At 38.0% G+C, this 16,196-nt stretch overlaps 2 protein-coding genes across 2 annotated transcripts; both read right to left on the bottom strand.

Annotated features, from left to right (window-relative positions):
• Positions 1-1,023: 1,023 nt before the first annotated feature.
• Positions 1,024-8,511, bottom strand: LOC125245623 (scavenger receptor cysteine-rich type 1 protein M130-like). Its single transcript, XM_048156290.1, has 8 exons — positions 8,394-8,511; positions 7,996-8,310; positions 7,218-7,520; positions 6,729-7,043; positions 2,696-3,010; positions 1,828-2,142; positions 1,429-1,752; positions 1,024-1,352 (listed from the first exon to the last, which is right to left on the bottom strand). The coding sequence occupies exons 1-8, from the start codon at positions 8,509-8,511 to the stop codon at positions 1,024-1,026; spliced, it is 2,334 nt and encodes a 777-aa protein (XP_048012247.1).
• A 143-nt stretch (positions 8,512-8,654) lies between these two features.
• Positions 8,655-11,129, bottom strand: LOC125245622 (scavenger receptor cysteine-rich domain-containing group B protein-like). Its single transcript, XM_048156289.1, has 4 exons — positions 11,055-11,129; positions 10,709-10,898; positions 8,946-9,265; positions 8,655-8,696 (listed from the first exon to the last, which is right to left on the bottom strand). Exons 2-4 carry the CDS (start codon positions 10,833-10,835, stop codon positions 8,655-8,657), a joined length of 489 nt encoding a protein of 162 aa, XP_048012246.1. The 5' UTR covers positions 10,836-10,898; positions 11,055-11,129.
• Positions 11,130-16,196: the final 5,067 nt, after the last annotated feature.

Genomic DNA, 16,196 nt, shown 5'->3' with positions numbered 1-16,196 from the left:
GTTCAGATACTGCCACCTGCTGGTTTGGAAAGGCATTTCATCTTGCGCAGGCGCAGAACGGACGTGCTACTTGGCTGTCGAGCGTCGGTTCAGTGTGTCAGGGCAACTTTGGACACAGACGCTGCCGACGTGAGCCAACCCCGCAGTCTGCTTTCATCACCACTAGTTCGTCAGCGTCGGCTTGATGTGTTCCGGCCTTTATGGTATCTGTCACCAGCCCTTTTTTCAAGTGCTCTGCCCTGATGCTCGGTCGCCCCCCTGTGTAACATGGCATGATTGTACTGTCCCCGTATGTGTCTTGTCTTATGAATAAGACGAACGACACAGTACTTACATAGTATTGCAAGGCAATGTACTCGGTTACTGACGTAACCTCGGTTTCCTTAGATACAGAACAAGTACTGAGTACTTTGCCGCGCTACTCGCGAGATGCCTCAAGCCGTCGCTTCAGTCGACTTAAATCGACTTAAATGGACTTAAATCGATTTACCATGGTCAGACGGACGCTTGTATAGCCCGATACCCGCCCCTTTTGGTGGGCTTGCGCGAGTCTGCACTGTCATTGGTTCGTTTACTTTAACTCCATGAAACAATGGCCATGCAGTTAACACTGTGTGATTGTATAAAGACTTCAGAATCTGAGAAAAAAGGAGTTTTCCCTATATGCTTCTTGTCTTATGAATAATAAGACGAACGACGCAGTACTCGTTCCGTATCTAAGGGAACCAAGGTTACTTTAGTAACCGAGTACGTTCCTGCTGAAATACGTACGACTCTGCTGCTCGTGTTGGGTGAGCTGAAAGGAAATAAAACGACCGTTATCCAACTGAATTCAATGGTTTTTATTTCTATAAAAATTAAAACGACAGTGGAGGTGTAAAGTAAATGAAGCAGTGGCATATTCTCTCCTAATTTAACCCTCACACTCCGATATGGCAATATCATGAGACAGCTTTTCACCACGAAGAAATCTTGTCAAGTTTTAATCTCATGAGATCTCACAGCAAGAGATCTCATCACACCCTACTTTTTACCTGAGCACACGACTCCTACATCCTCCTTGTGTTGACAGTCATGTTTTCCCCAGCTTGGAGTAGAGCAGCTCCACAGGGACGTCTCATTCCCCTCACACTCCACCTCATCCAGCCACATGGGTCCAGAACCAGGACCAAACCAGGCTGGTACCTGCTGGTTACTGAGGGCCACTCCACACTGCAGCTGTCTGCACACCACATGAGCATCTTTAATATCCCAGGAATCATCACACACTGTCCCCCATGAGCCGCTGTGAAAAACCTCCAGCCTCCCTGCACAGTCTCCCCCAGAACCCACCAGCCTGATGGACCCGTGACCTGATATTCAGAGAAAGAGAAACACATTAGTGATCACTAACAACTGAAGAATCTCCCCAGATGTTGCTCTTCTCACCAAGGCAGGTGATTGACAGCTGTTGTGTGGAGCTGCAGTTGAGAGTTTGTGGAGAGCTGCAGTTCCCCAGATGAGCTTCACTCCCAGAGCACTGGAAGCCTGTCACACACTCATGACTGTGTTCAGGACTGGATGAAGAGGAGCTGGAGAAGTTCAGCACAGAGCCACAGCCCAGCTGTCTACAGACCACAGAGGATTCAGTGAGACTCCAGGAGTCCAGCAGAACTCTCCTCCAGACCTGATGGATGGAAACTTCCACCTCCCCCTCACACTGTCTCTCTCCAGACAACCGCACCAGACCATCATGAACAGCCAGAGAGGAATCTAAGGAGAAATTCTTGTTTTTAAATCAGTATTACAGTTTACATGATGAAGTCAGAAATAAATGAAAGGACTCACTAGAGCAGATGACTCCAACATCTTGTCTATGAGAACATTCAGCTCGACTCCATGAAGAGATGGAACATTCAGAGAGTTTTGTTTCATTCCCGTCACAATCAAACACATCAGCCCAGATTTCACGACTTCCCTCTCCAAACCAGTCTGATCCCACAACAGACACAGCAATCCCACAATTCAGCTGTCTACAGAGGACACTGGCAGCTCTCATATCCCAACATGCATCACACACTGTGCCCCACTCATTGATGAACCGAAGCTCCACTCTTCCAGAACAAGAGTCTGAACCGTTCATCAGTTTGGCCTCTGTGTAACCTGAATAAAGAAGTTAAAATAAAGTATGCAGCTGACAGAGAAGACATACTGTATCAAATGAAGAGACACTGAATATTTATAATGTACCAGAACAGATGAGTCCCACATTATTTTCACTGCTGCAGCTGTGTTTTTGTGATGGTGACATTGAGCAAGATGAAATCTGAGACTCATCTCCTCTGCATTGAATCTCTTGTGTCCACATCTGAGCGTCTCCTTTTCCAAAAGCATCTTCTACCAGCACCTGTACAGGAGCCCCACAGTCCAGCTCTCTACACACAACCTCTGCATCCTGCTGGTCAAAGGCAGCAGCACACACTGAAAACCACGACTGATCGTGAAGTATCTCTAACCTCCCAGAGCAGAGGTGAGATCCATTAACGAGTCTGGAAGCTTTATGACCTGTTCATATTACAGGAATGACACAGTAGACAAAAACAAATGCTTGATAGTTACAATATACATACAATAACCATACAAATATTTACAGTTTTACAAACAAAATATTCTTTATATAAACACAAATTCTTGGGCAATCAGTTAAATTACTCACCCGAACAGATGACACCGGCATCATAATTGTGAGTACACGCATGTATGCTCCATCCCACTGCCCCACAGTTCTTCAGTGTAGACTCTGATCCAGCACAAAATGTACCACCCATCCAGATTGGTCCTGATCCTGGTCCAAAATGAGCATCACCCAGAGCATCTACAGGTTCTCCACAGTCCAGCTCTCTACACACCACTGCAGCATCAGCCATATCCCAGCCATAATGACACACTGTTCCCCACTGACCTCTATGATGAACCTCCACTCTACCAGCACAGCGACTGTGACCATCAACCAACCTCACATTCTTTTTATCTAAGTGACAGAAAAATACAGATAGAGACTATGGGTGCATCTCCATAAGCACACTAGTTCACGTGTCAGTATATTGTGTACACAAATTCAGGCACTGGTAAAGCACACTGGCTCACTACACTGGTGTTTATTAACAACACACAGGAAAAAAAAATCTTTCTTTTTTTAATGCCATCTAAAGTATGTCATGAAATGCACTTTGATGGTTATTATATACAGTACTGTGCAAAAGTCTTAGGCACGTCAGTATTTTCACCCCCCAAAAAAGGTTTTAAGCCAGTTATTTATATCTTTTGCTGTAGTGTGTCAATAGGAAATATCCGTTCACATTTCCAAACATTCATTTTGCCATTAATTGTAATAATCCAGTGAGATTTTTGAATACACAATAAGACTGATAACAGCCGGTGCTCCACATGGAGATCAGAGCTCACCGTCATCAAATCCGTCTGTGATTACATGAAGAAACATGAAACTGAGACAAACCAAATCCAGAAGAACTGTGGCCGTGTCTCCAAGAGATTTTAAGAAACCTGCCTCCAAAGCTACTTGAAAAATGATGCCCAAGTGTACCTGGATAAGAGCTGTTTTAAATGCAAAGGGTGGTCACACAAAATATTGTTTTGATTAGTTAATTGATATATAAAATCTATTTATAACAGTATTTTTTAAAAACATCCTCACTTTACAGCATTTTTACACAAATGCCTAAAACTCTTCAGAGTACTGTATCTTTGCAGGCAGATTTCTTCAAGCATCTTAGAGACACGGCCACAGTTCTCCTGGATTTAGTTTGTCCCAGTTTCATCTGTTTCTTCATGTAATCACAGACGGATTTGATGATGGTGAGATCAGATCACTGTGTGGAGCACCGTCTGTTGTCAGACTCCTTGTGTATTCAAAAATCTCACTGGATTATTACAATTAATGGCAAAATGAATGTTTGGAAATGTGAATGGATATTTCTTATTGACACACTACAGCAAAAGATATAAATAACTGGCTTAAAACCTTTTTGGGGGGGGTGAAAATAATAACGTGCCTAAGACTTTTGCTTTTGCACCCCCTTAAATTTTTCACTCTTTGTTATATTGCAGCCATTTGCTAAAATCATTTAAGTTCATTTTTTTTCCTCATTAATGTACACACAGCACCCCATATTGACAGAAAAACACAGAATTGTTGACATTTTTGCATATTTATTAAAAAAGAACAACTGAAATATCACATGGTCCTAAGTATTCAGACCCTTTGCTCAGTATTTAGTAGAAGCACCCTTTTGATCTAATACAGCTATGAGTCTTTTTGGGAAAGATGCAACAAGTTTTTCACACCTGGATTTGGGGATCTTCTGCCATTCCTCCTTGCAGATCCTCTCCAGTTCTGTCAGGTTGGATGGTAAACGTTGGTGGACAGCCATTTTTAGGTCTCTCCAGAGATGCTCAATTGGGTTTAAGTCAGGGCTCTGGCTGGGCCATTCAAGAACAGTCACAGAGTTGTTGTGAAGCCACTCCTTCGTTATTTTAGCTGTGTGCTTAGGGTCATTGTCTTGTTGGAAGGTAAACCTTCGGCCCAGTCTGAGGTCCTGAGCACTCTGGAGAAGGTTTTCGTCCAGGATATCCCTGTACTTGGCCGCATTCATCTTTCCCTCGATTGCAACCAGTCGTCCTGTCCCTGCAGCTGAAAAACACCCCCACAGCATGATGCTGCCACCACCATGCTTCACTGTTGGGACTGTATTGGACAGGTGATGAGCAGTGCCTGGTTTTCTCCACACATACCGCTTAGAATTAAGGCCAAAAAGTTCTATCTTGGTCTCATCAGACCAGAGAATCTTATTTCTCACCATCTTGGCAAACTCTATGTGGGCTTTCATGTGTCTTGCACTGAGGAGAGGCTTCCGTCGGGCCACTCTGCCATAAAGCCCCAACTGGTGGAGGGCTGCAGTGATGGTTGACTTTCTACAACTTTCTCCCATCTCCCGACTGCATCTCTGGAGCTCAGCCACAGTGATCTTTAGGTTCTTCTTTAGCTCGCTCACCAAGGCTCTTCTCCCCCGATAGCTCAGTTTGGCCGGACGGCCAGCTCTAGGAAGGGTTCTGGTCGTCCCAAACATCTTCCATTTAAGGATTATGGAGGCCACTGTGCTCTTAGGAACCTTAAGTGCAGCAGAAATTTTTTGTAACCTTGACCAGATCTGTGCCTTGCCACAATTCTGTCTCTGAGCTCTTCAGGCAGTTCCTTTGACCTCATGATTCTCATTTGCTCTGACATGCACTGTGAGCTGTAAGGTCTTATATAGACAGGTGTGTGGCTTTCCTAATCAAGTCCAATCAGTATAATCAAACACAGCTGGACTCAAATGAAGGTGTAGAACCATCTCAAGGATGATCAGAAGAAATGGACAGCACCTGAGTTAAATATATGAGTGTCACAGCAAAGGGTCTGAATACTTAGGACCATGTGATATTTCAGTTTTTCTTTTTTAATAAATCTGCAAAAATGTCAACAATTCTGTTTTTCTGTCAATATGGGGTGCTGTTTGTAGATTAATGAGGAAAAAATGAACTTAAATGATTTTAGCAAATGGCTGCAATATAACAAAGAGTGAAAAATTTAAGGGGGTCTGAATACTTTCCGGACCCACTGTATATGCAACATTTTAGCCAAATTTTAATTTTATAATACCTATCTACTGATGTTTATGCTGACATTTCATTAAATAATGATTTGACTTTTCAAATCTTCTATCCCATGTCATGATAATATTGTGTTGATATTCTGTTGGTTCATGCAAATTTGTTTTGCACTTCAGAATTTCAATGAAAGGCATAGTGAGCATCTGGATTTTGGAGTTCATTGTGGGATTTCTAGGGAGTGAACATTCCAGTGCACTCAAAGGATTTTGTGATTGAAACAGCCCTTAAAATGGCTGGCTCCCTGCAGTGTTCTGACTACTGAACTAGGGAGCTGACTGAGACTCATCCTATGAGTAAAAGGTGTGACATATCCTTTTAACTCACCAGCACAGAACAGTCTCTGGTAATTATCATTTGAACAACTGTTTGTGTATAAGGATGTTGGACAGAATTGAATCTGAGACTCATTTCCTCTGCACTGAATCTCTTGTGTCCACATCTGAGCGTCTCCTTTTCCAAAAGCATCTTCTCCCAGCACCTGTACAGGAGCCCCACAGTCCAGCTCTCTACACACAACCTCTGCATCCTGCTGGTCAAAGGCAGCAGCACACACTGAAATCCATGTCTGATTATCAAGAACTTCAATTCTCCCAGAGCAGCTGGAGTTTCCAATAAGCCTGACACCTGAAGTAGCAAGATATAAGAAACGTTCCAGTTCTGTTTGCTATCTATGTGTTATTTTTGTCATTACTGGTCTCCCACAAAGCACCATTTATTAATGTGAAATGAGTAAAATAATCAAATTACTCAATCTCATGCCAATCCAAATTCTTCAACTCATCTTTCGTTCTTTCATGGAACATAAAAAGGGGAATTTTACAGAATATCCTGGTGCTCTTTTCAATATAATGAAAGTAAAATAAATAAAATAAATTTTGTGCTCCACAGAACAATGTCATGTACGTTTTAAAAGACACAAAGTAAATGATGCCTAAGTTTTAATTTTTTGGTGAACTATCCCTTTGAAGCAGGTGGTTTATCAGTGATATAAAAATAGGACAGGGTTTGGAGCAGTTTACCTGAGCAGATGACTCCTGCATCTTTTGTATGATCATAGTTATATAAACCCCAATTTACTGTTCCACAGTTCTTAAGAGTAGATTCTGATCCAGAACAGTACTTGCGATTTGTCCAAATCGATCCTGATCCTTGTCCAAAGTGAGCACCACCCAGAGCATCTACTGGTTCTCCACAGTCCAGCTCTCTACAAACCACTGCTGCTTCAGTCATATCCCAGAAATAATCACACACTGTTCCCCACTGACCTCTATGAAGAACCTCCACTCTACCAGCACAGCGACTGTGACCACCAACCAACCTCACTCTCATAATGTCTATAAAATGAATGAAGAGGGGGTAAAGACATATGGACAAAGGGAAAGAAATGAGGGGAAACAAGTATCACACAAAGAGAATGAAATTAATGAATATTTAGTGTAGTTTTTGGGAACATTAACATTTGATTCCAGTTTATTCAAAAAAAAAAAAAAAAAAAAAAATGCTCAAACCTGCACACACCAAGGCAACATCATTTTCATATGAACAGGTGTTTTTATGAGATGGTGATATTGGGCAGAGGTGAATCTGAGACTCATTTCCTCTGCACTGAATCTCTTTTGTCCACATCTGAGCGTCTCCTTTTCCAAAAGCATCTTCTCCCAGCACCTGTACAGGAGCCCCACAGTCCAGCTCTCTACACACAACCTCTGCATCCTGCTGGTCAAAGGCAGCAGCACACACTGAAACCCACGACAGATTATCAAGTATCTCTAACCTCCCAGAGCAGCGAGAACCTCCAACCAGCCTGACTTCTGAAAGAACAACAAGAAGTTTTAACTTCAATAATGAGTCAGTCATATAATCAATATATCAGTCATATAATGAGAAATCATATTTTCCTTTATCTTCTGAAATAAAAGATATTTACTATGAAAACATGTTATACATGTCAACAAAACTTTTCCAAGTCCCAAAAGGCCTTGAAAGAAACCTACAAAAATGGCTCATATATAAAAAAAGCGAATAGTTATAGTTTCTGTAAAAATCTACGCACATTTTCATGTGAACGATATCTATTAATGAATCCTTTCAGGGCATTACATTAAAATGTATTATTAGAAACAACCTTCTAAAGTTTATTTTTAATAAGGTCCATGATTATTACAGCCTAATTTAACAGTTTGTGTGGTCAAAAAGAAGGTCGAAAATGGTAACGAAAAAATGAAATTGTGACTGCTTTTGGTGTAACTGTTTTGTACATTAAGAACATTTTTAGCTTTAGCTTACCTGAACAAATGACTTTAGCTCTCTTATCAAGACACACATCAGTTTCAGTTGGTTTTAAGAATCCACATTTCTTAAGTGTAGACTCTGAACCAGTACACATTGCATTTTTCATCCAAAACAGTTCTGATTCCAGTCCAAAATGAACATCACTCAGAGCATCTACAGGTTCTCCACAGTCCAGCTCTCTACACACCACTGCTGCATCAGCCAAATCCCAGCCAACATCACACACTGTTCCCCACTGACCTCTATGAAGAATCTCCACTGTACCAGCACAGCGACTGTGACCACCAACCAACCTCACATTTATTATGTCTGTGAATGTAAGAGAAAAAGCTAGTGTAAATTTAAAATGTTAAAATGAAATTAATGTGTTTTGTTGTACTTTAAACTCTTACCACTACATAGCAAACCAATGCTGTGTTCATGTGAACAGTTGTTTTCAAGTGATGGTGATGTTGGACAGAGGTGAATCTGAGACTCATTTCCTCTGCACTGAATCTCTTGTGTCCACATCTGAGCGTCTTCTTTTCCAAAAGCATCTTCTCCCAGCACCTGTACAGGAGCCCCACAGTCCAGCTCTCTACACACAACCTCTGCATCCTGCTGGTCAAAGGCAGCAGCACACACTGACATCCACAACTGATTATCAAGTATCTCTAACCTCCCAGAGCAGCGAGAACCTCCAACCAGCCTGACTTCTAAATAACACAACACAGATCAACAAAAGCATGGCTTATGGGGCTTCAAGATAATGATTTGTACATAAAAACCATTTTATTGTAAGTCTTTTAATCAATAAATGATGTAAAAAAAACACTAAAAAAGTAATATAAATATGAAATCTATTACTGAAGTCAACATTTTAAAATCAATTTCTTTAAAAATTAGAAGCCGATATGGAAGCACAAAAAATCTTACAAAGATATGAATTTGAATATGTAAAATACTTTACCTGAGCAGATGACTCCAGCATCTTTAGTATGATCACAGTTGCTTATACCCAATCCTCCTGTCCCACAGTTTTTCAGTGTGGACTCTGATCCAGTACACATGACAAAACTCATCCAGATTGGTCCTGATCCTGGTCCAAAATGAGCATCACTCAGAGCATCTACAGGTTCTCCACAGTCCAGCTCTCTACACACCACTGAAGCAGCAGCCAAATCCCAGTCATCACCACACACTGTTCCCCACTGACCTCTATGAAGAACCTCCACTCTACCAGCACAGCGACTGTGACCACCAACCAACCTCACATTCACACCGTCTAAACATTAAGCAGTAACAATGAGAGAGATGAAGGGATGAGTTTAATTCATAGCATTACTAAGTGGGACAAGTGGCAAAATGGGACACACATCTGAATATTTAAAAGAATATTCAGAGTTTAATACAAGTTGAGCTCAATCAACATCATAGGTATGTTAAAAAAAATAAATAAATAAATAAATAAAAAATAAAGATTCATGCTGACTGGCTCTTTTTTATATCAAAAAAATGATGATTTTATAAAAACACTTAAATCAATTATACTAAAATGTATGTATTATTTAAGCTGTAAATTATTACAGGGTTTATACCATTACATTGTCATGGAAACAAAGTTATAAAACAATTGCACAGAAAAGGTTAGTAAGCAGTTTTTTTCCACACTAAAATCATGTTAACACACATATTGTTTAAGTTTTGTTTCTATATTATCGAGAGAGAGCAAATGTTTTTAAGATTATGGATTGGCCCCATTCTCTTCCACTTTAAATGTTTATTTTTTTTTAAAGGAGGGAAAAGTTGGAATTTATTTTTGTAGTAAACAAAATTATGCCACAAATGATGTCGATTGAGCTTAAACTATATTAAACCTAATGTATTCCTTTTATATTTATTTTTCCCTCTATAGTTCTTCTGCAGCAGAGCTCTTGGTGTTGTTTAAGAGGCTATCATGGTAACCCTAAAAGGCCTTTGGGGTTTTTTTCTGTCTTGTTTGTCATGATCACAACCTTATTTTCTTGTGATTGTGACATAACATAATATAGTATTTATGCTGCTGGATTGTGAATGAGTGATTATTTTTTACTTTTTTGAAAATAAAAAATGTTAATGGAATTTGCTCAAGCTAACTTGTCTGTCACTAATATTTACAAATCAATGTTTATCAAATCAGAACTCCAAATTTATAATCAATTTTAATGCCACCCAGCTCGAGGGACTGAGATGCCTGCATGATTATAGAATGATGTTTGAGACATGACGATTAAATCATTTGCAACCTGAAAAAAAGTTGATCAATGCATGATTTTTTATTTATTTATTTATTATATAACAGAAGATTGAGACAACATTTACAATGTTGATATTACTTGAAAAATCAAATTGTGATCACAAGACAGGACAAAAAAAAAAAAAAAAACAATAATAATGAATTGCCTCTTATTTTGATAATGATATATTATAAAGAATAATAAAAAGACCATCATGTAAAACTTATTTATAGCTCTTTATAAATTGGAGAGAGAGAGAGAGAGAGAGAGAGAGAGAGTGAGAGAGGGAAATTGCCTTTTAAACACACGAGCATATTCAAAATATTGTAACAATGTGTTTACACAGGCATCTAAAAACACACACACATTACAGTATAGTTTAATTTTAAGTGATTAAATAACAGTCTGACCCCTTCATTTCTAACAATCTCTTTAATTTCTTGTGCACTTACCAGCTGTGATGAGTTTTACAACTGTAGTCAGTAAAATGAGTGTCAGGCATCTCTCCATCTCTCTCTGCTTGATTAATTCAACATCCAGTAAAGCTTCTCCGCACTGATGATACAGAAGTACAGGCATCCTCTCACACCCCTTAATGAGAGAGAAAGAGGTCCAACACCCTCCAATCACACTCGCTGTTACCTTATTAGACACAACAGAGGAAACCATCAAACAACTTCAGTGACAAATCAGAATAGGCTTTTATGACTTTCTCCATATATATCTAACTGTCAGCGCTGATGATCTCCTCCTCCCCACCCATCAAGACACACACACACACACACACATTTGACTTACAGGAGACAGGAAACTCTCCAGTTTATTTACAGCATCAAAGCCCAACACCTGCAGAGAAGAGATAAAAGCACCGATAACTAACTGTAAATGTCCTAAACACTGTCTATTAGTGTATACATATGTTAGCATGATATTAACATGTAATAAACGCAATTCTGTAAAATGTCTCATTTACAAAACCAATTAAGTAAATGTTTACCAAGAACACAGCACACAAGTAAGCCCTTATTACACTAATGACAGTCAGAAAAAAAAATTGTGAAACATTTTATCTATATCTCTAAATAATTACTGTAATTAATGTGAAATTTACTTTATTGCACAAAAGTGGTTTCTTTCAGGTTACCCACAAAAACCATAAATTTCAGTGAAGATGAGCATGTTGTTCACCTTGTGACCAGCAGAGAGAGCCAGTGAACTACATTTCTGCTAAAGCACCTTGTTTTGCACACTCATACTTCCACAGTAGTGGTAGATTTGAATAATGAAATAAATAAACCTCCACAGATGGAGAGAGGTTGTCAATGATAGAACATGTAGATTTGATAGCATCAAAGCAGGAATAGCAGGAATGTTTTGGCACCCTTTTATATGACAAATGGGGTTGGGCAAGGGGGAATATTGTCACCTCTTCATTTTAATTTGTATATGGATGATCTTTCTATTGAGTTAAATGAATGTAAGACCAGATGTGTAACAGGTGATAGTCTTATTAACCATTTGATGTATGCTGATGATTTAGTTATTCTGTCCCCTTATAGTGCTGGATTACAACAGTTGCTTCGTATATGTTCAAGTTATGGTGTGCAGTATGATATCAAATTTAATACTAAAAAGAGTGTGGTTATGATTGTTAAATCCAAAGAGGATCTTAAGCAAAATTTTCCCTCATTTTATTTGTGTGACGAAGTATTGAATGTGGTGGATAAAATAAAATACTTGGGTCACATTATTAGAAATTATTTAAATGATGATGATGTACAGCGTCAGTGCTGTAAGTTGTATGGACAGGCAAATATGTTGGCTCGTAAATTTTATATGTGCACAGATGATGTTAAAATAGTACTTTTTTAGAGCTTACTGTACTTCATTTTATACGGCGCATCTATGGTGTAGACATAGTAAAGCTAAAATGAAAAAGCTTCAGGTAGCATTTAATGACGCATTAAGAATTTTGCTCAAGCTCCCAAGGTGGACAAGTGCAAGCCAAGAGTTTGTATTCAGTGTTGTTCCTACGTTGCATGTTGTATTAAGGAATTAATTTCATGTGTCAACTAAGTGATTCAAGAAATAGAATCATAATGGTCAATACAAGTCATAATAATGTAAATATTAATAATTTCAATACAAGTCATAGCCTAATGATCATACAAGTTTTGAAAGTAACATGCGAGCCATGAGATTTAAGATTACCCACAGGTAAATCAAGTCAAGTCACCTTTATTTATAGCAATTTATACAATACAGATTGTTTCAAAGCATTACCGTGATAAACAGGAAAATAATGATTCAAAGATGCAAACAGAATTCAGTTCTACTGTAAATTAGCTCTAAAAAGACAACAGTTCAGTCCTGATTCAGTTTGGTTCAATAATAAAAGTTAATCAATTATGGAATGAGTTCAATTCAGCAATAAAGCAGAAAACAGTGATGTCATCATCCAGCTCAGTTTGATAGTGTCAGTGCAGTCAAATCAATAATATTGTTGAATATTAAGTGTCCCCAACTAAGCAAGCCAAAAGGTTTATAATACCGAAATTGTATGTACTTGTACTTGTATGTATATTACTGCACCTCATCTGTATCCACAAGATAACAGTAAAAGACTGTCAACAACTGAAATCACAGAACAGAAATGCTCTGGATCAATGCTCTGAACTGTCATTATCAAGGTCTATATAAATCATAACCTCATCTCCAAATCTACAACACTTTCAAACCAGCATGAATAATCAATAGCCAAATGCCTAGAACTGCATATTCATTTTCCAATATATATTTTGTTATGCTGACTTTAGACAAAGTTTGAAGTTTATTTTTTCTGCTTAAAAAGTTTGAGTTAACAGAAAATTCTTATGATAAAAAAACATTAGAAAATCACAATAGAGATATGAAAGTCAATACCATATAACAAATTTCTCTAAAATACAATGACATCAAAGACAGACAACAGAAAAATCAACATAATGACTTCTTAAAAGAGTTTGTTCATTCTTGTCTTTAACTGTACTAAGAACAATTCAGGAATTGGGAGTAGACGAGTATTATGATCTCTCATAGGATGAGAAAGATCTTTCTCTTAAAATTGCTGCTGGCTTTCAATATTCAGTATATACATTTTGTATATTGCATCCTACAATGTAATGCAATTGAGTTCTTATTAGGACCGTTTTTTATTGGTGTAAATGTAGAACTTCACAGCCACTGAATAACATTTATGCAAACATCCTTCAATGTTTTCTAACATGTATTTAACAAATGTTCATAAAACGTATTTGTGCAAGACATTGTAACTATGATGTTTTGTCACTGGAAGACTCTCCTACATTCCCCAGAAAGAGGAAATAAATGGTTAAGTGAAGAAACATTTAACCCTGACTCTGATTCATAACACTGAACTGTGGAAATCAGGGCAATAAACAATGTTTAGAAATTATAATGTTAGCAGTATTTCATTTATCAAGATTGTCTGTTAATGACCATATTTAAGCAGTTTATCAAAGAATATTGAAATTGTCACAGTTGTGTGAATATTGTCAACAAACTTCATTTTTAATCTACATTTCTAAGATATGTTGAATATGCTTTTCTACCTTTAATGAATCATCATTGTTTCATGTTTTTTTTTTTTTTTTTCTTTTCTTTTTGTTTCTGAAGATGCATTTAATGAGGGTGAATAATTAAAGACAGAAATTTCATTTTTGGGTAAACTAACGCTTTACACTGCCAAATACACACGGGTTATGTCAAAAACACAAAGTTCACATAAACAGAGTCTGTTATGTCGGTGAATGTAAACAGCAGGGACAGAAATCGCATGTGTATTTTAGATCTGTGGCACATTCCCTTCAAAAATAAATCCAATCCACAGTGTCTTCAGCGGCTCAGATGTACGGAATAAATGAAGACTGCTATGTTCAGTGATGGGTGCTTTTGCAACATGCTTTGTGAGGCTTCGAAACTTTTGCGAATCATTTGTTTATTAAACTGCCAAAGTCACGTGATTTCAGTAAATGAGGCTTTCTTACATCACAACTGTTTCGAAAAATGTCAATAGTCCACCATTACGGGCCATAGTGTCTGTATGGATTTTACCTGATCTCGGATCAGTTTTATACATTTGTAGACATTTAATGACAAATTTGTATAATAAAATGAAGAGTTGTAGTTAAAAGTCTCTTGGTCTTATTAATCAAGATCTCCATTAAACAAAACAACACAAGCCCTACAGTTTAATAAAATAACACATATTATACAGGCGCTTCATATTTAATGGTATTAGATAATTTGCCAATTGCTTTTAATAGATTACGCTTTCAACAAAACATTTGAAAAAGCTGATTTTATGCATGTTTTAGCTGAGTTTTCATTGCATTTACACTGTTCTGACCAGCGCGTGGCACTTTGAACGCTTCAAAACAGTGATTGATTCAAAGTTTCAAAACATTTCATTTCTACCATAACTAATATTCACTCTTAAAGCCAAAAACAAAACATCTCAATCGCTTATGAGACATTCTTGTTGCCACAGCTGCTCCTGTATCAAGACAATGGTGGACTGTGTATAACTCGCTCAGGGCGGGGTCTAATACAGCAGTGTCCGTCAACACTCGTGGCCAGGGCCTGTACAAAGTGACATCACTTTGTACAGAATCTGCTAATATGGCGTTATTTTACTGTCAATTGTCGAGAGCACATTATTGTGACGCGAGAGCATATCAATGTAATGCGCGAGCGCAAATCTGTCCGCTCGCGCGTGGATTTCCTCTGCTCTCGCGCAAATCTGTCCGCTCGCGCGCGGATTTCCTTTGCTCTCGCGCAAATCTGGACGCGCGCGCTCAAATATACAGTGCTCTCTTATGAACTGCCTCTCCTCTCGCTCAGATATTGCGTGTGCACGCTCAAACTGTTTCCTGCGTGCTCAAACGTGTCCTGCGCGCTCAAACTGCACGTGCGCTCACGAATCTCTCCGTGCTCTTGCAGAAATTAATTTGCTTTTGGATTAAATGCTGTCAAAAGTTATAAACCAATCAGAAGAGACGACTGATCCATGAAAATGCTACCTGGAATCTTATTGGCTGAGAGTGAACTGCGCCTGGAATTCTTTCGACAAAAATATATATTTTATTTCTTTACAATTTAATAATATTTATCAAATGTAACCTAGTCTAACTGCATCACATTACAGGTCAAACCCCTATTTATCTAAACAAACAAACAAAAAATGTTTCTTAAAGTTATTGTGGTCATACGTTTTGTGTTTAAATTTTTAAAAAAAAAATAGGTAACATTTTACAATAAGGTTTTTATTTGTTAACATTAGTTAATGTATTATCTAACATGAACTAACAATGTGCAATACATTACTGTAATTATTAATCTTTGTTAACGTTAAAAATACAGCTGTTTGTTGGTTGTTTACTTCACAGTGCATTTAATAATGTTAACAAATACAACATTTGATTTTAATAACGTATTAGTAAATGTTGAAATTAACATTAACAAATATTAATAAATGCTGAAGAAGAGCAATTCATTATTAGTTAATGTTAACTAATGCAGTTAAATAATATTAACGCAACCTTATTGTAAAGTATTACCAACAAATATCTTCTGATTTAAGACCGAACAAGATCAGGGTCAAATCGTCATTCCCTTAATACTTAATGTGGAGATCACATACCACCATTGTCAATTTCTTTTGAGGTCTGGTATAAAACATGACATACAAAAATACCTAAGCTCTTGTGTATGCACGATTAAGCAAAAGAACGCGATCTTATTCCTAAATGACAACGATTCGGTTATGTCTATTAAACCTTTTGAAATTACAATCATACCAGAATATTTAAACCTGCTTTTGCATTGCTGCTGAAAGCAGTGGTCATGTAAGCTATATGTTTTAAACAGCTTCACAAAGTG

Source organism: Megalobrama amblycephala, linkage group LG14 (assembly GCF_018812025.1).
Source record: "Megalobrama amblycephala isolate DHTTF-2021 linkage group LG14, ASM1881202v1, whole genome shotgun sequence".
Taxonomy (NCBI): Eukaryota; Metazoa; Chordata; class Actinopteri; order Cypriniformes; family Xenocyprididae; genus Megalobrama; species Megalobrama amblycephala.
This window is presented reverse-complemented; position numbering and strand designations above follow the sequence as displayed.